This window comes from Oryctolagus cuniculus, chromosome 11, assembly GCF_051225735.1.
Source record: "Oryctolagus cuniculus isolate XC-2025 breed Fujian yellow rabbit chromosome 11, ASM5122573v1, whole genome shotgun sequence".
NCBI lineage: Eukaryota > Metazoa > Chordata > Mammalia > Lagomorpha > Leporidae > Oryctolagus > Oryctolagus cuniculus.
This window is the reverse complement of record NC_142877.1, coordinates 105,038,476-105,063,986: the sequence shown is the minus strand read 5'-3', so window position 1 is coordinate 105,063,986 and position 25,511 is coordinate 105,038,476. Positions and strand designations below refer to the sequence as shown.

General features: G+C 39.4%; 1 protein-coding gene and 1 long non-coding RNA gene across 5 annotated transcripts in view; one reads left to right on the top strand and one right to left on the bottom strand.

Annotated features, from left to right (window-relative positions):
- Window positions 1–214: 214 nt before the first annotated feature.
- LOC138844421 (uncharacterized) lies at window positions 215–5,961 on the bottom strand. Of its 2 annotated transcripts, none has more exons than XR_011380231.2 (2): window positions 5,694–5,961; window positions 215–1,414 (listed from the first exon to the last, which is right to left on the bottom strand). It is a non-coding gene; the product is annotated as an uncharacterized LOC138844421 (long non-coding RNA). The 2 variants fall into 2 exon arrangements; XR_016216990.1 differs by lacking the exon at window positions 5,694–5,961 and adding an exon at window positions 2,000–2,140.
- A 153-nt stretch (window positions 5,962–6,114) lies between these two features.
- The window catches only part of WASHC3 (WASH complex subunit 3), a 40,425-nt gene continuing 21,028 nt past the window's right edge, over window positions 6,115–25,511 (top strand). Inside the window, exons 1-5 of one of the 3 annotated variants that reach the window (XM_008256980.5) lie at window positions 6,115–6,231; window positions 6,755–6,853; window positions 12,205–12,270; window positions 14,403–14,501; window positions 18,792–18,899. In XM_008256980.5, coding sequence (XP_008255202.1) covers window positions 6,181–6,231; window positions 6,755–6,853; window positions 12,205–12,270; window positions 14,403–14,501; window positions 18,792–18,899 — 423 coding nt within the window. In that variant the 5' untranslated portion in view covers window positions 6,115–6,180. Of the gene's footprint in view, window positions 6,232–6,754; window positions 6,854–12,204; window positions 12,271–14,402; window positions 14,502–18,788; window positions 18,900–25,511 lie in introns of all 3 variants that reach the window. The other 2 variants (XM_002711226.6, XM_089308885.1) reach the window with 2 other exon arrangements.

Here is a 25,511-nt window from a genome sequence, read left to right as displayed (position 1 = left end):
CCTAGGGGTTAGAGCAAAAAAGGGAAAGTAGGGTTAAAATAGGAGGGTGAAGGATAAGACCACAGGGGTGGAGGAACTGAGAGACCAGGATACCAGAAAGATCATCTCTGTGGATATTTAAAAAGGAGTAGGTAGTCGTAACCCAGGGGGCTGTAAACGATTGCCAGAGGACATCATTCTGAATCTCATACAGCAAGAACTCAGAGCTGTGGGGCAGTTTTTAAAAATATTTATTTTTATTTAAAAGACACAGTGGCACGGAGGTGAGAAATAGAGCTTCCATCCTCTGGTTCATTCCCCAAATGGTGGCAACAGCCAAGACTGGGCCATACTGAAGCCAGGAGCCTAGAATTCCATCTCAGTCTCCCATGTGGGTAGCAGGGACTAAAATTACTTGGTCTATCTTCTGCTGCCTACTGAGGTACATTAGCAGGAAGCTGGGTCATCACTTCTCAACCTTTTGGCTAAGATCAAGTGCAGAAGTGGAGGAGCTGGGACTTGAATTGACACTCAGGTATTGGGATACTGATGTGGCAAGTGGCAGCTTAACCAGTTACTATACCACAGTGTTTCCATGTGGAGTATTTTTTAAGGAAAAAGGTCAATGGTCTGGGAGGTATGAGGAGTGTTGGAAATACCTACATTCTAACCTAAAAATGCAGGGCTGTGGGTGAGAAAAGAATTACAGGCTGCACAGAAATGGTGTCCTCAAGGAGCAGTCAGTGTGGAGCTGGAAGAGGGTCATGATCAAAGAAGAGGCTGAGAAATAAGGGTTTTGCTAATGACTAAGTTCACAAACCCCAAACGAAAGGTCTGGGGATTCGGGAGGGGGTCAAGAAACATGATTAATGTAAGGAAGCCATATGAGGCTGGTAATGAAGGATGCCCTAAGAGACCAGGAATAACTTTAAGAGTCTAACACACTGAGTGGCAGTGGAGGATGAAAAGGTAGGGCTCTTGCCAGGGATGGGCAGTATCCTGAAAGAATAAATAGTGAGCATCACTCCTTCCAAGGTGGTGTTTGGACCAGGGCTGGGGTTTGCTCTTATCTGGACTGTGTAGACTTCTGTGGTACAAACCCCAATGCTTTTGCATTGCCCCCTCTTCTTCACATTTAGACCTTTTATAACTAAGCTCAGGCATCAGCTCCTTTAAAAAGTTTCCCCTCATTTCATCAATCTGAGTTAGGGATCTACTTCAGGGCATACTTCAGCTGAACCTTTATCACAAAATTTTTCTTTTCCTCTACTTATTTGAAGACGGGGGGGGGGGGGGGGGGGAGAAAGAGAGAGATCTTCCATCTGCTGGTTTACTCCCCAAAGGTCCAGAACTCCATCCAGATCTCCGATGTGGGTAGCAGAAACGCAAGTACTTGGCCATTATCTTCTGCCTTCCCAGGTGCATTAGCGAGAAGCTGCATTGGAAGCAGATTAGCAGGGACTCAATACCAGGCACTTTGATATGAGGTGCAGGTGTTCCGAGCCGCAGCTTCATCTGCTGTGTCACAACACCCACCTCAACTCACCTCTTTTCATTTTACTGCCCCTCAGTGTGGCCTCTGAGAATTTTAATAAATTTATTTACTTCTTTATTTTGTTTACCTTCCTGAAGGCAGAATTTTCATCAGTTTTGTTCACTGCTATATCTTCAGTACTTCTATAACAGTGCCTAACACAATCTAGGGAATACCTGCTAAGTGGATGGATGAATAGAAGGATGGCTCATCTGTGCCAGGCACCATGCCTGGACCATAGTAAACCCTCAAAACTGTGGATTAAAATTAATATGAATTTCCATTTAAAAGGAGTGGCTGGTACTAACAGAGGAGTCATAGAAAAAGAATAATCCTTGCTTTAAGGAATTTATAGTTTAATGGAAAAATTCCAGGTGATATGGATATTTTCAAGGGGAAAAAAAACAAAATATAAGTGCAGTTGCCTAGAACTGTCATAGTGTTTATCTTATTTATAGTTGTGACACTAGTGTATTACAGGCTTACCTTGTTTTATTGCACATCATATTGTGTTTAACAGATGTTGCCGTTGATTTCTCAACAATGTTGCTGTGGATTCATTCTGAGAGGAGGAGCGTGGTGGGGACAAGAGGCGCGGAGTCACCACACAGACCCCGGGAGTGGGTGAAAGCAGGCTTGAGGCGAGCAGGCTTGAGGCGAGCAGCCCGCAGACTCGTTTATTACAGTTGGAACCACATTTTATATAGTCAAGACCAGCCAATCTAGTCAAGGGGCGGTCCATGCCCCAACCAATCACAGCCTGTTGCCAGGCAGGCTCCGTTGCCAGGTGGGTTTCAAAGCCATTCCTGAGTAACTGACACTCACTTGCCAGTGGCCACCTTGGCATGGCCTTCTCATTCCACCACAAACAGATACTATGCTTTTTACAAAATCAAGCCTTGTGGTAACCATGCATCAAGTAAGTCTACTGGCACCATTTTTCAAACTGCATGTACTCCACGTCTTTGAGTCACATTTTGGTCATTCTCACTTATTTCAAACTTTTTCATTATAGTAAACCGTGATCGTGATCTTTGATGTCACTGTTGCAATTGTTTTGTGGTACCACACACTGCACCCGTGTAAGATGGCAGCAAATTTAATCCATATATGTGTGTTCTGGCTGCTCCACCAACCAGCTGTTTTCCAGGCCCTCTTCCTCTCCCCCAGGCCTCCTTATTGACTGAGACACAGCAATACTGAATTTAGATCAACAGCCTCTACAAACAGCCTCTAAGTGTTCAAGTGAAAGGAAGAGTCACATGTTTCTCAGTTTAAATCAAAAGCTATAAATGATTAAGCTTAGTGAGGAAGTCACATCAAAATCTGAGGTAGACCAAAAGCTCTCTTATGCCAGACAAATTGTGAACATAAAGGAAAAGTTCTTGAAAAAAATTAAAAGATTCTCCAGTGAATACATGAGTGATTAGAAAGCAAACAGCTTTAGTGCTAACATGGACAAAATTTTAGTGGTGTGCACAGAAGATCAAACTAGTCATAATATTCCAGGCAGAAATCAGGAGCCAGGAACTCCTGACTAGCACATGAGTGGCATGAACTCAGGTAATTGGGCCATCATCAGCTGCTTCCAGGGGTGTACATTAGCAGAAAGCTGGATTGGAAGTGCAGGCAGGACTCAATTCCAAGAACTCCAACATGGGATGAGGGTATACCAAGTGGCAGTTTAACCTGCTGCATCACAACGCCTGCTCTACAAGTCTTATTATTTGAGAAATATATTTCATAAGGCTGTATCTCCATAGATAGTTATTCCTCTGATGGATCTGAGACAAAATTCTAAACCTTTTGGAAAGGATTCAGCACTCTGGATGTCATTAAAGACATTTGTGGCTCATGGAAGGATATCAAAATATCAATACTGGGGTAGGCATTTCCCTGGCAGTAATACCTCAGGCAATTGGATCCCTGCTATCCACATGGGAGACTTTGATTGAATTTCCAGTTCCTGGCTTTGCCTAACCCAGTCTTGACTTTGCTGGCCTTTGGGGAGTGAACCAGTGGATGGGAGGTCTATCAGTGTCTGTCTGTCTCCCTCTCCATCTCTCTGCCTTTCAAATAAATGCCCACCCCACTGCATAGCTTAACAAATCTGAAACATGACATTCACATTCAGAATTTTTTTAAGATTCCCATCACATATAGAAGTAATTTTCAGGGGCTGGCGTTGTAGTAGGCTAAGCCTCTGCCTGCAGCTCCAGCATCCTATATGAGTGCCAATTTGTGTCCTAGCTGCTCCACTTCTGATCCAGCTCCCTGCTAATGGCCTGGGAAAACAGCAGAAAGATGTCCAAGTGCCTGGGCCCCTGCACCCATGTGGGGGACCTGCAAGAAACTCCTGGTTCCCGGCTTCGGATTGGCCCAGCTCTGACCACTGCAGCCATTTAGGGAGTGAACCAGGGGATGGAAGACCTTTCTTTCTGTCTCTCCGTCTCTCTGTAACTCTACCTCTCAAATAAATAAATAAAATCTTAAAAAAAAAAAAGTAATTTTCTGAGGTGGGTATTGGCATAGCAGTTAAGATGTTTCTTGGGAAACCAAAATCCCCTAATGGAGCACGTGGGTTCAAGTGCTGGCTCTACTCTCAATTGCAGCTCTCCTCTAATGTGCATCCTGGTAGGCAGCAGGTAGTGCCAAGTAGTTGGGTCCCTGCCACCTATGTGGGATGCCTGGATGGAGTTCCTGGCTCCTGCTTCAGCCTGGCCCAAGCCACAGTTATTGCAGGCATTTGGGGAGTGAACCAGCAGATGGGAGATATTTCTCTCTCTACATGTATGTCTCCCTTTCAAATAAGTAAATACATTATTATTTTTATTTAAAGGTTTGCTTATTTATTTGAAAGGGAGGGAGAAGGAGGGATCGTCCACCTGGTGGTTCACTCCCCACATGGCCACAATAGCCAGGGCTGGGCCAGGCTGAAGCCAGGAGCCAGGAGTTTCTTCCAGGACTTTCACGTGTGTGGCAAAGGGCTAAACTTGGGCCATCTTCAGCTGCTTTTCCAGGCCATTAGCAGGGAGTTGGATTGGAAGTGAAGTGGCTTGGACATAAACCAGTGCCCATGTGGGATACCTGCATGCAGGCACTGGCTTAACCCGCTATGCCACAACACTGGTCCCAATAAATACAATTTTAAAAAAAGATTAATTTTCTGAGTGGGAGGGCGGGTGTGGTAGGAAGAATAACTATATTCCTAAAGTTGTACTTATGAAATTTGTATTCCTTAAAAAATAAATTTAAAAAATATTCTTTAATTTTTTAAAACAAAATAAAAGTTTGTTAAACCTTAAAAAAGATTTATTTGCAAGCCTTTGGTTTATAATTCTGGATGGTGGGACAAGTTAAAATGCAAATTTCTGGACTCATTCAGCATAAGTCTTGATGTAGTTTATCTGGGGTTAATCAATTGCTGGAATGTACATTTTCAGAAGTACCACCCACTCCTAAATAATTAGAGCAGGAAATCTCTAAGACACTTAGAGCAACACAGATCAAAGTATAAAAATTGGCCTTCACTGAGATTCTCCTTTTTTCCCACCTCATTTCTTACTTTTTTCCACTTCTGGGACTTTCTGCTTCCACAAAAGCAAAAATTTTGCATTTCCTTTATGTACCAAACCCCCTCACACCTCTCTGCCTTTGTCCGAAGGTCTACCACAAACTGCCTACCATCTCCTAATGTGACATGGGTGCTGAACAGCTGCCGTGGCCAATGTTCTCAGAGGACCCAGGAGCACCTTTCCCCTGTAGCACCACAGCACTTTGTTTCCGAGAGGATGCAGGTGTACACAAGTGTTTGCGTGTGCCTCTCTGCTCACCCACAACTTTCACAGTATTTTGCTTGCACGTCTAACTCTGCTATGTGTGTCTTCCCTACACCATATACAGTTCTTGAAGTCTTCGTCTCTCGGTAGGGACCACCTTGACTGGGTTCCAAATTCTGGTTACGTGACTTGCCCCACGTTGCAGAGCTGGAAAATCGTTTTGCATGGTCAAAATCTGGGCCAAGATATTCAAATTCCAGGTGCAAGGTCTTTCCGGAACACTGTGAGAGCGTTTCTGACGACACTGCTACAGGGTGAGCACCTTGCATATTTTACGCCTCACCGGCAGCATTTGCCATGGTTTTATCACAATGTTAAATGTCTTTGGAGACAGGTCTTACCTCCTCCAGAGCAGGAGCCTCCTCAGTGTGCTGACTCAATCTTTGTATTCCTTGCAGGCCTAGTGCGTGGTAGTGGGATTAAAAAAAAAAAAAAAGTTGTTCTACCAATGACACTGTTTATACAACAGACAGAGCTAAGTAGGGATCATTTCAAACGGGCCAATTCCTGATAGTACTTTTCGCGCTTGCCCCGTCCCCACCCCTCACCCCAACATTCAAGAAGTTAACTGCTAGAAAGGCTGCAGCCCGAGTCCCCGACCAACGTCACAATCCAGACCAAGAACTACCCGCCCCAGAATGCCGAGCGAAAGTGGGCGGGCTTTCCGTGAGCCGAGGTTGTGATTGGCGAGCGGAGGGGTTTCCTTCCGGTGGGAAGGGCCACGGAGGCGGGGACTTGAGGAGGTGTTGCGACGCGATTACCGGGTTGGGCGGGGCCCTTCTGGGAGGGGTGTGTGGGTGAGCCTGGGTCCCCCCGCCCGCCGAGGAGATGGATGAGGATGGGCTTCCACTCATGGGGTCGGGCATAGACCTGACCAAGGTTTGTAGAAGACCGAGATGAACTTCCGGTGACTGGGGAGGAGGGGGCTGGGGAAGGGACGTCCGGTTCCCCGGGAGACCCCACTTCTCCAGGCCCTATCTTGGCCCTGGGCCCCTGTTCGGCTGACTTAGGAGGCTGAGTGCCACAATCACTTTCCTTGAAGAGGGACCCTCTCGAGTTGACTTAGTTGATGAGGGTCCTCTGTGAGCTCTCACTTCCTGTGTCATTGCCCGCCGGAGACAGACTGGTTGCGACCTTTAACCTCTCTTTTATCTAATCCCAGGTTTTGTGTATTTATATATGTTGGTTTAACCTGCTAAAAATCCGTGCTCGTGAATCTAGGGCGCGTTGTAAAAATGTTTCTGCAGGTGACACCCCACCCACAGTTTGGGAAAACAAGCTAATGACTATTCATAGTCCAAGAAATTCATATCACACCGCAAAATGTTCCGCTATGATGTCTGAAGGGATTGGGCGATCTACGTTCCTCCTGCCAAATCATGTTTGTTTTTACGTAACACAGGTGCCAGCTATTCAACAGAAAAGAACGGTGGCATTTCTTAACCAGTTTGTGGTGCACACTGTACAGTTCCTCAACCGCTTTTCGACAGTGTGTGAGGAGGTAGGTCCTGTGATACTGGGTTGTGGCATAGTGTAGCCGTCTCTTTGCCCTTCTGCGGTTGACAAATGGAGGAAAACACGAGCTACAGTCTCTGCATTCATCTACTGTGACCTCCCATCACACAGCAAATCCTCTTTGATTCTGTTAGGCTCAGTCCTGTACCTACCTCTGCTGAGCTTGGGATCCAGAGACCTTTGAGTGAGAGTTAAATCCAGCTTAGTGAAATTAAACAGAACAAAAGAGAATCCCCATCTTTTATTTGCAAAGCTATTTGTTCTCCTACCCAAAGATTTATATTTGAGAGTACACATTGTTTCTGTTTATAATAAAATTATTTTACATTCCTTCATCCAAAAGATGGCTAAGGGGTGGTAGCCCAGAAACATAACTTTGGTGTCAAATCTCATTTTAGGAGTAAAAACATTTTCTGCAAATGACTTGAGAAGTGAAGATTCAGTACCCAGTTACAGCTGTCTTTTAAAAAAACTAAAAAACATGGGGAGGAACACGTGAAACATGGTTTGAAATTGAGTTTAAGAAAAGAAAAAGAAAACTAAATCATAGTACTTAGATAATTCACAAGTGAGTCAGTTGAACATTCTGTCTTATAAAAAACGTAAAGGTTTACCAAATAGAATTTGTGATAGCTGCATTTTTATTAATAAAAGCTGCATGGAGACAGGAAAACTGTTTTAAGATTATTTATTTATTTATTTATTTGCAAGGCAGAGTGGCAAAGAGTGAAGGAGAGACAGAGGAGGAGAGAGGTCTTCCATCTGCTGGTTCACTCCCCAAATGGCCACAACAGTCAGGTCTGGGCCAGGCTGAAGCCAGGAGCTCCATCCGGGTCTCCCACATGGGTGCAGGGGCCCAAGTACTTGGGCCATCTTCTGCTGCCTTCCCAGGAGCATTACCAGGAAACTAGATGGGAAGTGCAGGGGTCAGGACTCAACCTGGCTTTCAATATAGGATGCCAGCATCCCAAGGAGAGGCTTAACCTGCTGTTTGACAATGCTAGCCACTAGTTATCAAAATGTTTTCTGCTTTCCCATTAAGACAAAAGAAAATGAAATAGATAATCGATAAAGAAAGGCATTCAATTCACTGCATTTTGTATTAATAGGCCCAGAAACCATCTCAGGACTGTTAGCAGAGAGGAACAAATGCTCCATCCCTGTAGTCCTGGTTAAAAAAGAAAAGCAAGGCAGGCGCCACGGCTCAATTGGCTAATACTCTGCCTTGCAGCGCCAGCACACCGGGTTCTAGTCCCAGTCGGGGCACCATATTCTGTCCCGGTTGCCCCTCTTCCAGGCCAGCTCTCTATTGTGGCCCGGGAGTGCAGTGGAGGATGGCCCAAGTGCTTGGGCCCTGCACCCCATGGGAGACCAGGAGAAGTACCTGGCTCCTGCCATCAGATCAGCGCAGTGCGCCGGCCGCAGCGGCCATTGGAGGTTGAACCAACGGCAAAGGAAGACCTTTCTCTCTGTCTCTCTCTCTCTCACTGTCCACTCTGCCTGTAAAAAAAAAAAAAAAAAAAAAAAAAAAAAAAAGCAAAACAAGCAACACACCTATGAAAGCAACTTGATTGTGTTGCCCTGAGGCAGGGATCACCCCTACCAGTTTTCAGTTCCTGCGGAATGAGTCTCTGACAAAGTGAACAAGAATCTCATTGATGAGAGCCTTGTGAGTCACTCTTTCTGTTCCTCTTTCAACTTCTCTTGCAACTGTTCTAGTGGTATCCCATTTCTTAATACTTCCTGAAACTCTAGAGAAAAGTCTGTTGACCAAAAGCTCATGTAGTTTAAAGGTAGTCCATTGCCTCTTCTCCTTTTTTTTTTATCTTAAGGGGAAAGATAATATTATTTTAATTGACAAAAGTTATATGTTCTTATGGTGTACATGAGGTTTTGGTATTTGTATACATCATGGGATGGCTAAATCAAACTGTCTATGTATGTATGTATTACCTCACACACTTATCCTTTCTTTTGGTGAGAACACTTTAAAATCTACTCAGCAATTTTCATGAGTATAATATATTGTTATTAACTACATTCCCCATGATGTATAATAGATCTGTTGAACTTCCTCCTCTTGTCTCACTGAAATTTTAGATCTTTTGATCAGTGTCTCCCAATCCTCCTATTTTACTCTCTCTCTGTGTTCACCTTTTTTACATTCAGCCTTGTATAAATAAGATCATGTGGGTATTTGTCTCTTAGTGCCTGGTTGATTTCACTTAAAATAGTTTTCTCCAGGTTCATCCATGTTGTCACAGATGGCAAGATTTCTTTTAAAACTGAATGGTACTCCAAGGTGTATGTGTGCCACATTTTCTTTGAAACTTCATTCCTTGATGAACATATAGGTTGGTTCCATATCTTGGCTAAGGTGAATAATGTTGCTATGACCATGGAAGGGTAGATAGCTTTTCCTCATACTGATTTCATATCCTATGGGTGTATACCCAATGGTGAGATTATTAGGTCATAGGGTAGCCCCATTTTTTATTATTTTTTGAGAAATCTTCACACTGTTTCCCAAAATGGTTGTACTAATTTACATTCACAGCAGTAGTATATAAGGTTCCCTTTTTTCTATCTTTGTGCTAATATTTGTTATTTTTCATCTTTATGATAATAACTCTTCTTAGAAGTGTGAGGTATATCTCATTGTGGTTTTAATTTATAATTCCCTGATGATTTGTGATATTGAGCATTTTTTTATATTGACTGTATGTCTTTTTTTGAGAAATGTTAAGTCTTTTGCCCATTTTTTAATAGGGTTATCTTTTCCTGCTATTGAGTTAGTAGAATTCCTTATATATTTTGGATATTAACCCCTTAGAAGATGTATGATTTACAAATATAGTTCCCATTCTGTATAGTTTATTTGTTTTTGATGGGTTCCTTGACCATGCAGAAACTTTTTAGTTTGATATAAGCCCATTTGTCTATTTTTGCTTTTGTTGTCTGTTCTTTTGAGTTCATATCCAGAAAATCATTGCCCATGCCTGTGTCTTGGTGCTTTTTCCCTGTTTTCTTCTAGCAGTTTTGTAGTTCAGGTCTTATGCTTTAATCCATTTGAGCTGATTTTTTTGGGTACATTTTTAAAACTTTTTATTTGCTTTAAAAGCAGAGAGACAGAGACTGAAATAGGTGAAGATCTTCCATTGACTGGTTCACTCCCCAAGTGCCCACAATAGCCAAGGCTAGCCCAGGCTGAAGCCAGGACTCCAAAACCCCATCCAAGTCTCCTACTAGGGTGACAGGAACCCAAATACTTGAGCCATCACTTGCTGCTTCCCAAACTGCACTTTGTAAGGAAGTTCACATTAGAAACAGAGCTTGGACTCTAAACACTTCAGTATAGAATACAGGCGTCCCAAGAAGCTTCTTAACCACTATGTCAAATGCCCACCACCAGCCACAATGTATTTTATTAACCTCTATTAATGCTTATATAAAAGGCTTAACCTGTACAAATTGTAACAGTGAAGGTTAAACTTAGCTTTGATGTCATCAAAACAAGATTCTAATGTTTTCTTTTTAGATTATAGCTTTCTGAATATCAAGGTGCCCAAATAAAAATAAGTGTCCTTTAAAGAAGTACTGCCCTCTCTGTGGCTGCTTTCAGGTTTTATCCTCTTTGTAATTGCAGACAAAATGACCATTTCTTAGGATGTTGAAGTCCTGCTTGTTAGTTAGAATCTTGATAATAACCTAGAAAGCAGTCAGAATGCTGGGTATCCGCCAAGTAGTAAACTGGCCAACTGCTCTTGGACTGTGTGACTAAGTATAATAATGTTTACGATTAGGAGGTTTTAAATAAATGTTATTATGGATCATATTTTATGATGTTATCTGTGTGGGATACACACACAGACGCAGACACACATGAGGGTACTTCAGAAAGGCCGTGAAAAATGAAATTAAAAGAAAATTTTATTTTGGTGAAAATTTTTTAAATCTGTGCATAGTTTTTTCATAATTTGCATTTCCATGAACTTTTTTGAGGACCCGTGTGTGTGTGTGTGTGTGTGTGTGTGATTTAATCATGTGAGTAACGAGAGCATGTAATGTCTTTGTTCTGGTTTATCTTGGATTTTTATGGTAGATTACTTCTTTCTACTTTTTAAATACTCTAATTTTCTAATTTCAAAATTAATTGCTTATATTCCAATTTTATATTAATATTTTACATTACTCTTTTACTTCTCAAATTTGAAACATTTGAATTTGAGATGAACTGTAGAATGCTTATGTCTAAGTAATTTACAAAGGTAGATCCTGTTCCTGGCTGCCTTGGCAATTTTTTATTCTTGTTTTCAATGAAAAATTCCTTCATTCATCAACAAGTAATTATTAAGCTCCTATTAAGTATCAGGTATTGTTCTGGGAACTGGGGGTACAGCAATGACCCAAAGATTTCCTGAGTTGAGTTGATATTCTGATTGCTTACTGATTAATTATGAGTTTGCTAAAGCTGAAAATGTGACTTTTCCTTGTCAGTAAATATAATTTTATGAAATACCCATGAAGCATTCTAATGAAGATAATTAAATACTTGAGTTCACATTCCTGATCATGTAAAAAGGACAGTAATTTATTAGAAAATGACAAGTACTTACTGTGGTGGTTTTTATTTTCAATTTTGTGTTATGGGGCTAGCGCTTTGGAGTAGTGTATAAAGCGACCACCTGCAGTGCCGGTATCCCATATGGGCGCTGGTTCGAAACCCAGCTGCTCTACTTCCCATCCAGCTATCTGCTAAGGCCTGAGAAAGCAGTGGAGGAGGATGGCCCAAGTCCTTGGGCCCCTGTACCCACAAAGGAGACCCAGAGGAAGCTCCCAGCTCCTGGCTTCAGATCAGCACAGCTCCAGCCGTTGCAGCCGTCTGGGGAGTGAACCAGTGGATAGAAGACCTCTGCCTCTCTGTAACTCTGCCTTTCAAATAAATAAACCTTTTTAAAAAAAGTTTTTATTTTAATCAAATACTTTGTTCCTTTTTTATTAAGATTTATTTTATTTACTTGAAAGTCAGGGTGATAGATTGTCCATCCCTTGGTCAATCCCCAAATGGCCACAACAACTGGGGCTGGGCCAGGCTGAAGCCAAGAGCCTGGAACTCCATCCAGGTCTCTCACATGGGTGGCAGGGACCCAAGTACTTAGGCCATCTTCTGCTGCTTTCCCAGGCTCTTTAATGGGGAGCGGGATTCAAAGTAGAGCAGCTAGAACTCAAACTACACTACAACATGGAATGCCAACATTCCATAAAGCAACTTAACACGTTGCACCACAGTGCTAGCCCCAAAGGCTTTATTCTTATCTCTAAATTTTTATTTTTCAGAAACTGGCAAACCTTTCTCTTCGTATCCAGCAAATTGAAACAACTCTCAACATTTTAGATGCAAAGGTTTGTATTTCTGAATAATTTACAGTATAAACTTCGCAGTGCGTATGTCAGTTTTTTCAGTCATACTTTAAATGCATTTGAGAATGAATTCAGTTTATCTCTGTAAACATCTGTAAAGTGTAATAATGTGGGATTTTCTTTTTAATTTATTATAATTACAAGAAAATGGTATTTATTACTATGAAACATTAGCTGAGTCTATTGAAGTATACGCATGGATTAATATTCCTTTCATTAGTCAAAAAATAATCTATATAACGTGTTAACCAATTGAACTGTTATATAGTTCACTTCATTTGATGGAAAATTCAAAATTATTTTATCATTTTATAACACAGTAATAGTTGTATAAAACTTTAAATGTCTCCAGAACAAAATTCAGAGATAATATCAGCTGTTTAACATGTGCGTGTTAAAGGTGTTAAAGGAACAGTACATGTTTTGCCATCGACTTTAAGAGATAACCAGGTGAAACAGATTGTTGTTTGGAATTGAAGATTTTGTAAACAACAGTGACCTATTTAGTTTTTCTTGATTTTATTTTTAACATATTGTACTTATGTTTTTTCTGTTTATAAAGTAATGGATATACAGTTGTATTAATATTTGTAGAATTAGGATCAGAATGTAGAGTTATGGGCTTTGGCATCTGTGTTTCTCTTATAACATTTCTCTAACTTGAAATTCAGGGCACCTGACCATGAACATGTTCAAGAAATTCTCCTAGCAGTCATACCTAGTTGAAACTACTGAGCCATAGCCACATTGTTAAGTACTGCCGTCTGTCAACAGTTCTCAATGAATATTGCTGCTTGAGCTCTTATTCCTGTTGATTTTTCCTTCTTTATTATGAGTATGTGACTCACTTTAATGTTTGAGGAATTCTTATGGGGTTGAGTACAAGGTCAAATGTTAAGTTACCATATGAACAAGTTAACTTTAGTTCAATATTTCCATGGCCATAGTTAATTCCTAAAGTTAGCCAAATATCTGAAAAATGTGTATCATTGATAACAAGATTAAATCAGAAAAAAGAGTTAACATGAATCTTGCAAATTTAACCTGGAATGCTTCATTATTTCAGGTTAAAATTCTTACCCATTTCAGATTGAAGTGCTGATGGCATGCCCATTTTTTAGTGTATGAGAAACAACATTTTAGTAACATTCAGTAATAAATGATTAAAGACAAAAGAATGAGCTGTTATAAATTAAAATGTAAAGACAGGTTTTGTCATATATCAGACAATTTAAACTTAAAATATGTAACAAAGCCCTTTTGCTTACAAAGTATTTTATTTTATTTTATTTATTTATTTATTTATTTATTTATTTATTTATTTTTTGACAGGCAGAGTGGACAGAGAGAGAGACAGAGAGAAAGGTCTTGCTTTGCCATTGGTTCACCCTCCAATGGCCGCTGCGGCCGGCGAGCTGTGGCCAGCGCACCGCGCTGATCCGATGGCAGGAGCCAGGTGTTTATCCTGGTCTCCCATGGGGTGCAGGGCCCAAGTACTTGGGCCATCCTCCACTGCACTCCCTGGCCACAGCAGAGAGCTGGCCTGGAAGAGGGGCAACCAGGACAGAATCTGGCGCCGCGACCAGGACTAGAACCTGGTGTGCCGGCGCCGCAAGGCGGAGGATTAGCTTAGTGAGCCGTGGCGCCAGCCCGCTTACAAAGTATTTTTAACAAAAAATTTTTAAAACAACTTTGCAAGGCAAATTTTCTGATCCCTACTTTACAAGTGCGCAAACTGAGACTTCAGGAGTTGACACAGTGTTACAGCTAGTAAGCAGTAGAACTAGAGCTTAATCCTAGGCAACCTGACTACAAAGCCTCGTGCTCTCAGTCCTTACACAATAAGAATCTAGATATTTTAAAAATAACTTAGCAGAAAAGAATGATTAAAGCGAAGTTAATTTTTTGAGAAATTCCTCAGAAACATTTTATCTGTCAGGATATTTCACTTTGAGTTTATGATATGGAAAATTAAAGATGAGAGTTTATGAACATATAAAATTTATATAGGCTTAAAATTTAAGATAACTATTAGAAAATACACATCTAGAAATTTACAGTGTTTATGCACCTAAAGCTATCCTTATATACCAACACTAGTTTTCTTTTCTCAGTTGTCTTCTATCCCGGGCCTAGATGATGTCAGATTTGAAGTATCTCCTTTAGGTGTCACAAATGATTCACATTCTGAAGCCACTTCAGAACCATCACAAGTAAGTATTTAAGTTCCAAGAAACATGAGCAGATCTTCTCATTGAAGCTGATAAACCTAACTAGCAGGTTGGAGGAAGAAGTTAAATAAAAATGTTTACTTTTTATTAAAATTATTAAATCTTAAGAGAAAAATTTTTCTAGGGTGAAAAAAAGCTATTTTTATTTTGTTACTTTGAAGGGCTTCCTGAAGTTAATATTTTCTTTGTTTGTAAAAACTAAAATCAGTCGATCTAAGTTCTTAAGAGAAACATAGTTTTAAAATGTTTGATTATAAAATTTTTAAACATACACAAAAGTAGAAAAATGAATGCTCAAATGCCCATTACCTGAATTCACCAGTTAAGATTGTTTTTCACAGTTGCTTCATCTATCTTTTTGGACACTTGCTGAAATGAATCTCAGCCATCATGTCATTTTACCCATGCATAATTCCATAAGCCATTTCTGAAAAGTTTGGATATTTTCTTTTATAACTTCTATGTAAATGCTTTTATCATACACAGTACAATTAATAATTCTGTGGTCTCATCTAACTCCTTGTTACTCAAAGTATGACTCAGAGCAGCTGCAAGGACATCGCCTGAGGGCTTATTAGATATGAAGACTCTGAACCACCCCCTCCAGAGTGCTGAATCAGAATCTACATTTTCACAAGTTCCCTAGGTAGTTTTAGGCTGTTCAGATGTGAGAGTTACAGGTAATAGAAATACCAATTGTCTTCAAAGTATGTTTTTGAAGCTCATTTTTTGAATCATCCTATTTATGCCTCTGTATAATTTTACATATTTTACTGCTTTTAATTTCAGAAAATAAAAATTGTTCACTGAAAATAGACAATCTCTACTGTATCTCAGTGGGGTAATAAAATCCAAACTAAAATCTTCACTAAAATAGTCCCAGAGCAGTACTAAGCAAGTGACTTCCTATATAACTGAATTCTGTATTTTTTGCCTAGAGGTACTCTTTACAGGATATTTTTTAGATCATGGTGATGTTGGTAATGATAATAGCTAACACTCAAAATATGCTTACTATTTGCCAGGGCCTGCATACTTGTAAGTGCTTTTTTTTTTTTTTAACTTTTATTTAATGAATATAGATTTCCAAAGTACAGCTTATGGACTACATTGGCTCCCCCCCCCCCATGTAATCTTTGTAACAGCCATATGATATAAGTACTGTATTATCAATCCTACTTTATACGTGAGTCGAATGAGATACACAGTGGGTTAAATAAATGGCTGAAGGTATTTTAACCCAAGCAGTCTGTTGCCAAGAGATCTGGCTCATACCTGCTACACTACACTACGCCATCTCTAGTACCTATATTCAGTTCATTAAACATAATGAAGATGTGTGGTGTGAATCCCTGTGGGAGATGCCTTTTACAGTGGGCTCTGTGTATCCATGGGTTCTGCATCTATTGATTCAACCACTTGTAGTTCAAAAATATTTAATTATGTTTGTACTGAACATGTGCAGTTTTTCTTTATTCCCTAAACAACATAGTATAAACAGCTATTTACATTGTATTAGGTATTTTAAATAATCTAGAGATGACTTAAAGTATATGAGAAGATTGTATAGGTTGTTTGTAAATACTACAACATTTTATATAAAGGATTTGAGCATTCCCGGATTTTTATATCCATGAGAGTTCCTAGAACCAATCCCCCCTAGATACCAAGGAATGACTGTATTTAGATATAGTTTGCATTTAAGGAATAAATCAGATGATCATTTACTTAACAATTAGATATTAGAAAACGTAACCTCAATTAATATAGTAAATTCCATTGTGATACAGTATACTTGTATATAATATACAAGTGGAAATTCAGATGTTGTAGAGAAGTTTAACTATACAAGGTTCTGTGAATTAAATATAGACCACCTTTTTTCTTTTCTTTTTTTTTTAAAGATTTATTTATTTATTTGAAAGTCAGAGTTACACAGAGATAGGAGAGGCAGAGAGAGAGAAAGAGAGAGAGATCCTCCATCCTATAGTTCACCCCCCAATTGACCGCAATGGCTGGAGCTGTGCTGATCTGAAGCCAGCAGCCAGGAGCCCCTTCCAGGTCTCCCACACGGGTTCGGGGGCCCAAGGATTTGGGCCATACACACTCTACCGTCCTCCCAGGCGACAGCAGAGAGCTGGATTGGAAGTGGAGCAGCTGGATCCCGAACTGGTGCCTATATGGGATGCCGGTGCTCCAGGCCAGGGCGTTAACCCGCTGTGCCATGGTGCTGACCCGACCACCTTTTTTCTAAAACAAGACATCTGTAAAGAATATTAAGAAAATATTCCCACTCTACTTAGTATTTATTCTTTGGTAGATAAAACTGTCATATAGCTCTATAAGTATTATCTGTCTTACTTTGAATATTAATTTCTCCAAGTGCTATTATAAATTTCATCTATGATATGTATTTTATTTTATAACTTTTATGCTGTTGTTAGTCTTTGCCTATTTAAAGTCATCAAATTGAATACAGTAATCACAGATGAATTTCTTAATTTGCTTCAAAGTTAAAAGCAATTGGTATAACTCTGACAATTTTATTCTAAAGTTGAAGATTAATTCCCTTAGAGAATTTATGACCGTCTGTTGGCTTTCCAAGTTTTAAAAAATGTGATAAAGTTGCTTGTTGATTAGATTAATAAAATAACTACTCAGTATGTTCATAATATTTAAGTCTACTTCACATTCCTTTCTTCATTGTTATTGATTGAAATATTTTTGAAATGGGCTTAACACAGAATTTCCATTTACATTACAATCAACTCGATTGTCAGTTAAAGAATTATGCAGTTGTTAAAGAAAGTTAACCATTTATCACCATCTCTTATCTATGTTTGAGTCAAAAAGATTTTTATAGAATGATTTTTTTGCAACTTTAATTTCATGGTTTACATTTTATCATTCATAATAGAACATCCAGTTGTACAGCTTGAGATTAATTTGAAAATAAAATGAAGGACAGTTGAAAGATGTAACAGGATTTAGTTGGTTATTCAAATAGCAAAGGTGTAAGACATTATATAATTAAACCTTGCTGAGGTATTGATTTTTAGGACAAAGTTAACAGCTGACTTGGAATCTGTTTGGAATGTAGTTCTTGTTTACTCCAGTTTGCTGATGTATGAGTTTATGTCTATAAGTTTTTTTAAACATACTTGGATCTGTTTGACTTTCGTATTTAATTAACAATGTTTTGAATTTTTCTATTTATGTATATTACAGGTGAATATATGTACAGGAATGTAGATATAGATATACACTCACTTTTGTAATACTTAACAGTATCATATCATAGGAAAAATCTAAAAGTTATTGGAGGCCTTTTTTGTTTCAGAGTTTTTGACAAGTTAAATTTATATGTGAATTATTTGAGGAAAATTCACATCCTTATTCCAAACACTATGGGAAGATTATGAAATGTTGATTTATCTGCATTTCATCATAAATACAGGGACATACAATTGATTTCATTTGTTAAAGAAATTTCTCTTGATGTTTATGTGCAGATAATGAATGGATTCACCAAGGTTATTCTAAATCTATAATTTGATAGAAAATTCAAGTATTATAAACTGGCAGTCCTACCTGTGCCCTTAAGCAAAGACAGGGCCAAACATCAGTTAACAAAGTACCGTGCACACTGAGGACTGCCTGTATAATGAAAGCATTTTTTAACCTATAAAACACTGTTCTCCAGTGTTCTTCATTGTAAGTAGTATATAGTATTTAACCTTAACCACTGTGTGGACAGCATTATCACTGATAGTTCTGTCAGCAGCTGAAAAGTACAAAACCAGCTAATTTCGTCTGAGAAATTAGTTCTTCCCCACCAATTATGCAGGCATTGCTTTCTAAAAAGTTAGAACAGCCATACCCATTTAGAATAAGGTGACTTAATAAATGAAGAGTTCAATAGGTGATAGATACTTATAAGTTCTCTGTCAGAGTTAATAGTTATCCTTGTATAATTCATATTTTGTATGAAGATTCTGGGCACAAGAGAACCAAAAATTTAATTTTTTGATGCCATGAGTATAATTGTGTTTTAAGGAACGGTTATTAAGTATAGCTTCCTCTGAAGTCATATTTAAGTGTTGGTAAATATTTGGAAATATACATCCAATAATTAAATTACTGGTGTTTAAATTAATTCAGAAGCATGATTTTTTCCTGTATAATTATAAAGAGAAACATCCCTTTTAAGTAATTTGATGGACCCCTTTTGTGAATTGTCTAAAGATTTACACCAAATACTCTCTACAGCAGAACAGTACACAAGACTGTGGACCACAGGAAAATGAAGTATCAGCAGAAAATATCTTAACTGTAGCCAAGGATCCAAGATATGCCAGATATCTCAAAATGGTTCAAGTGGTAAGCTAATTTGGACTGTCTTCTCTGTTCAGCAGCCTCATTTGAAATTCTTAACCCTGGAAGTTTCATTGCTATTTTTTTTCAATCTGAGGAAACTGCCAAACTGAGTGACCAAGTTATCTGCTCTCTCACTTCCTTTCGATTTTAGTTAATATCCTGATAAAAAATTCAAGTCAAAGCTTTCTAATTACAATTAGTCACACTTCAAATTTGCATAGTTTAATATAGATTTATGTAATGTTTTTGCTTTACACAAAGTTTTCAGTGCACATCTTGGTTGAATCAGCAAAGAATGAAAGAGGACTATTCATTTGGCAAATCATTTACTTTAGCTTAATTCCCATATACTAGCATAAATATTTTTTAAAAATATTTTTATTGTACTGTTTATTTAACAGTGATTTGATTTGTAAGATAGAACTTAATTCTCTTGGCCATGTCAGATTAGACTTTCAAAATTAGATGACTTCAGAATATTTGTAGTTGTCCATAATAAGACTTAAGAAGTTAATTTCATTCTTATAGAAAGTCCTATTATCATGGTTAAAAGAACCTGCTGGCCGGCACTGCGGCTCAATAGGCTAATCTTCCGCCTGCAGCGCCGGAACACAGGGTTCTAGCTGGATTCTGTCCCGGTTGCCCCTCTTCCAGGCCAGCTCTCTGCTGTGGCCAGGGAGTGCAGTGGAGGATGGCCCAAGTGCTTGGGCCCTGCACCCCATGGGAGACCAGGAGAAGCACCTGGCTCCTGGCTTCAGATCAGTGCGATGCACTGGCCGCGGCGGCCATTGGAGGGTGAACCAACAGCAAAGGAAGACCTTTCTCTCTCTCTCTCACTGTCCACTCTGCCTGTCAAATAAATAAATAAATAAAAGAATCTGCTGACCATCGTTGTTCTGTTAACCGAAATATCAATGCCTTTATTTTATTGTCAGGCCAAAGAAGTACTAGTACTAAAGGAGAACAGTTAATGTTTTACTGTTAATGGCATTTAAAAAAAAAAAAAGAGTTATTTTATTTATTTGAAAAGCAGAATAACGAGACAGAGAGATCACCTGCTGGTTCATTCTCCAAAGGGCTGCAGCAGCTGGTGGCTAGGCCAGCCTGAAGGCAGGAGCCTAGAACTACAGCCAGGTTTCCCACATGGGTGGTAGGGGCTCAAGTACTTGGGCCATCTTCCACTGCTTTCCCAGGCACATTAGCAAAGAGCTAAATTGAAAGCACAGGAGCTGGGACTCTCCAGTATGGAATGCCAGCATCACACATGGCAGATTAACCCACTGCATCACACCACCAGTCCCTGTTCTCAGTTTGGTGTTTTATCACCAAAGCAATTTAAAAACGACTACTTTCTCTCACTACCTGAAAGAGTAGATTGGCTCATTTAGTGGTAACAAAAGGGGGAAAGAAAATACATTCACTTTCCCTAGCCATGGAAAGAAGTAGGTTTGTGACTTTTAGAACTGTTCATTGACAGTCAGTACCCTGGGGTCTGGGCTCCAGAAGAAATAAACTAGACTTTTAGGATAAAAAGTATAAAACTTTTTAATAAGAATAAAGTCAAGCTAGTTTGCCTATGAATCATGATGAATACACTTTTAAAGCTAGAACCCAGGAAGGCCATGCTTCAAAGATAGACTTATAAAAATGACAGTCACACAAAAGCAGAAGATTCAAAATGACTCATAAAGGATGTTTATATTAGTCTCATCTTACCTAACCTACCTGAAATAGGAAAGTCTTTTTCACACTATCTTTAAGAATGCCCTGAAATCTTACATGAAAGATTGTATCTTAGAATCACTTTGATATAATAGTCTCCCTTTATCTTCAGTTTCTCTTTCTGTGGTTTCAATTACCTGCAGTCAGTCACTCTAAAAATACCGAGTAAAGTTTTGAAAGTAAACAATTTGTAAGTTTTATGCTTCATTCTGTTAAGAGTAGCCTGATGAAACCACGCACAGCCCCATTGTTTCCCACCCAGGACATGAATCCTCCCTTCATCCAGCAAATCCATGCTGTGTATGACACCTACCTGTTAATTACTTAGTAGCCATCTAGGTTATCAAATCCCGTTTTTCTCTCTCTATCCCCTCACCTTCTCCCTCTCCCTCTCCCTCTGAAACAAATAAGTTTCAAAACTTGGAACTGCAAGAAAAGATGACAGTACCACATTACTTTAGAAAATGCCTTTCAGAGGTGAAGAGCCATTAGGCACTTGTTACAATCTGTACCATTGAATCATTCAATTTCTGTAGATACTGCGAAGGAAAATGCTAGATAATTTTAGGTCTGCACTCCAGGTATACCTTCCTGTTTTTTTTTGTTTTTTTTTTTGTTTTTTTTTTTGTTTTTTTTGATGAGAACAAAGTCCTTTATTGAGAAGCTCGGAGGGGTGGGCGGGGGAACTTGAACCTGCGCTGGGGCTGATTCAAGTCCGACTTCTTCCTGCGCTGGGGCGGATTCAAATCCGGCGGCCGGGACCTTCCTACCGTGGCAGTCTCTGAAACCTGTTTTCTATGTTAATCTTCTAATCAGTAGTTCATTCTAAAGTGGTCAGTTTCTTGAGTGTGACAGGAAAAACATGATTCAGAGGAATAGAGATAGTAAAAAAAAAAATAATAATAAATTTAATCACTAATCCTAAGCCTCACCTCAACTAGTTCTGGAGGGCAGCTTCACTTTTCCAGTAAGACTGCAGATTTCATAAAATATCCAACTTTTGTCAACTTGAGAGGTTAGCTAAGGTTTCTCTTGCTTATCCACCTCTCAGTATTTAATTTCAATTGTTAATCTAGAGAAAGACTGATTTCGGCATAATCCATCAAAGGAGTTCTACTTTGTATATTGATGTGATATTCAGTAGTTTACTACCATTTTACTACAGATTATCAACTCTGAGTTTTAGAAGCATACATTCCAGCTTTTAGGGAATTGTTTATGTCGCTCCCCGTCTTCGTGGAGGAACGACACAGGACCCTGCGCTGTTCTTTCGTCTGCTCGGCCCTTCCCGGGTTTGCTGCTGGTTCTTCCCGGGTTGGCTGCTGGTCCTTCCCGGGTTGGCTACCGTCCCTTCCACCTTTGTGGAAGGGCGGTTCCCCCTGCCACATTCCCCACTTCCGCGGGGGAGCGGCACACCGCCGGCCGGCTCTCTTGGGGGCTGCTCAGATGTTCCTTCAGATAGATGTTCCTGGTGCATGCCGTCTCTCTCCTCCTTTATAGTCCTCCTCCGCCAATCCTAACTCGGCTGCCCACACGCCGAGTACGCTGCTCTCCTCCAATCAGGAGCAGGTCCCACAGTTTATTGGTTGAACTGGAGGCAGCTGTGTAGAAGCTGTTTCCCTTCTCAGCGCCATATTGTGGGAAAGCAGATGCATAGAATAAGTCTTAATTCCAGTAACCTAGTCTAGTACGAGTTGCTCCCAGTTGCTCCCCACAGTTTATATTAACAAAAAGGAGCATAACATTCTGAAACATGAAAGTGTATTCCTAAGATTACAAAAGGAATTAGTACACCCAGGTTTCTCACTTCCTAGGAACAATAGTAAGACATTTATTTTTCAATTGTCTGTAGATTCTTGCCATTTAAAAAAATAAGTTACTACTTCGTCAGTAGAGTCTTCTATCTGTAATTCCACGTCTGCTGTGTTTCTTTTTTCCAAAGTATAATATTCTCCCACTCAGTAGCATCTCAGTGTTTAAGAAGCCCCTCAACAATCTTTTAACTTTTTGTCTCATGTGCTTCCTGAATTACTATTAGTGGTAAATAATAATATGACAGAGGGTAGAAAAGTGTTTCTTAAATCTTTCCAGCTTCTTCTCTGTTACAAAGTGCAAGAATTTGGAAACTACATCATTTACTTCAGATAGGAAGACATAGTTGGTCCTGCAGACTATGAAAGCAAGGTTTATTTTTCCTGACTTAACTCATGGTATCAGAATGAATTATAATCTTTCTGGTTGCCTCCCTAAACTGCAGTGAAAACTTCCTCTTCATGGGTCCTGGCTATCTCTTGGAATGTACAGCCTTTATATTTACCTTCTTACTTATCACATTTCTGTAAATATTTTAGAGTCTTAATAATCAAAACTATTTAATATAAACTCCTTTGAACAGAAACCAACATAATCTCTTCACTTGTCACAAGTACCAGTTCACAGAGCAATAAGAAGTACCTTGCTTTTTGGTTTCTATGCCTTTTGTTATTGTTACACCTTTCAGATATAAGAGTGGTTACAGTTCCAGAAAGTAGCTGTTCTTCTGAGAGACAGACAATTGGAACGTCTAGGAGTACACCTAGATCTCTACCCTGTACTGTTGAGATGCAAAATGTAGTTTCTTAGCTTTGCCAAGTACACTGCTTGTGTGACCATGTTCAGGTGATTTTCCTTGTCAGGGCCTCAATTCCTTTTTACGTAAAAGATCTAAAGTTCCTTCTGAATTTATGATGTATTAATTGATCCCCAAAGTAAGATTCTGTTATTAATGAATGTTACTGGAACACCTGCTGGCATTTTCTGAATTTTTTTTTCCTCTTAAAGCAAGTTTTACACAAGCTTCTTCAATGAGTAACACTGATGTGTTCCAAATGTGGCAGATAATGATTCTGATTTAATGTTTGTTGTCATAATAGTGCAGCACAAACCTTTACTAAATTACATATTGCCTTTATAACTTAACTGGAATTTTGTACATAGATCACTTTTCCAACAATTCTCCCTTCTTACTGGCAGATCTTTGTGAATCCTTTGCCAGTAATAAATTGTGCATTGGGAAAGTCCGACTTCCACATTAAGAAGCTAATGACTTGTATTTTTTGAAACCATATTTGCCAGAACAGTCTCTTTGGACACTTAGATTTTTTTAAAGCTCTATTTTCTTTGGCTTACTTAAATGTGAATTGAATAATCTCTGGTTTTGGTGGTTCTAATGTGTTTGTTGCCAGCTGTGGATGTTGGCCTGGGGAAATGTGACTTCCATTACCTAAGGACAAAGAGGCCACCAAATGACTAATTAAAATGTTCATTAAGCAGCTGTGCACCTTGGACCTGGGGAAACTAACCAGGCATGAAGTAGAGTATGCTTTAGAAATGCTCATTCCCATAGCTTATTTTGAAATTGAAAATATTTTATCCTTCCCATCAATTAAATGGGTAGCCAGGGCCGGCACCACAGCTCAATAGGCTAATCCTCCGCCTGCAGTACCTGCACACCGGGTTCTAGTCCCGATCAGGACAACGGATTCTGTCCCGGTTGCCCCTCTTCCAGGCCAGCTCTCTGCTATGGCCAGGGAGGGCAGTGGAGGATGGCCCAAGTACTTGGGCCTGCACCCACATAGGAGACCAGGAGAAGCACCTGGTTCCTGGCTTCGGATAAGCACGATGCGCCGGCTGCGGCGGCCATTGGAGGGTGAACCAACGGCAAAAGGAAGACCTTTCTCTTTGTCTTCTCTCTCTCTCACTGTCCATTCTACCTGTCAAAAAAAAAAAAAAAAAAATATATATATATATATATATGTGTAGCCAGGTCTGTTTGACTACAAATAAAACAAAGATGCAAAGCTTAACAGAATGGTGTACTATATGAGTAATAACTCTGATACATGGACCTCAAGTGACCACTGATAATTACCCTTCTTCCTGTATATTCTGTCGTATATTAAATTCAAGTACTTTTGGATAGCACTTTTTCTTATACAGAAAACTGTGACAGATGCCAATTAAAGACCCTGCTTTAACATAGCCTGAGTATCCAGGGAACATAGAAATAACTTTTTGTCATATTTTTGGCAAAGAACTAAAAAAAATTACTTGTTCTCTGCTAACGTCAGTGAGCTGGCCTCTAAAGAAACCATGTGTGAAGAATTATTATACCAGTCCTACAGATTATGATTTTTCAATCATGTTGGCTGCCTTTTGTGTCCTCCCCATGTTGCCTTGAAAGTTAGGAAGCCCAGAACCACTCATACTGTGTATGAATTTAATGTTCAGCAACATTGCCTTTAGGTTCTGTATTTGCCCTTTTGTTTCTTCTTTGTTTTTTAGATTTTTCTTTAAAGGTTTGTTAGCAGTAAACAACAATATTGCTAAGTTCAGGTTTTAAGTTTCTTGCTGTTCCTGATGTGGATAAAGATTAAAGATGGCAGGAAGTATTTGCCACGTAATGGGGGAGGTATCTACAAAATTATATGGTTTTCATTATCTATTTGGTGATATATGTGCCTCCCTTGGTTCTTATCTGTTTTTCATTGATATGATTTTTTCCATAATCATACAGCTGAAAATATTGTAATACTAATACAACATAATTTCTTATTGTAACTTTCTTTTCTTAGGTGATGTTCAGTTGCATGGAAATGTTGATTTGTGAATAATTTGTTTCCAAGAACTATTTGTTTACCATAACTTCTTATCTTTTGGTGTTTATAGCCTATGGAAAAAATGTATTTTGAACTGTGAGCTTCAAAATATTTGAGAAGCAGATGTTTAGCCTAGAGATTAAGACACTGAGTACCTGGGTTTGGTACCCAGTTCTGGCTTCTGACTTCAGCCTCCTGCTAATGCAGACCCTGGGAGGCAAAGATGATGGCTCAAGGTAATTGGGCCGTCACCCAC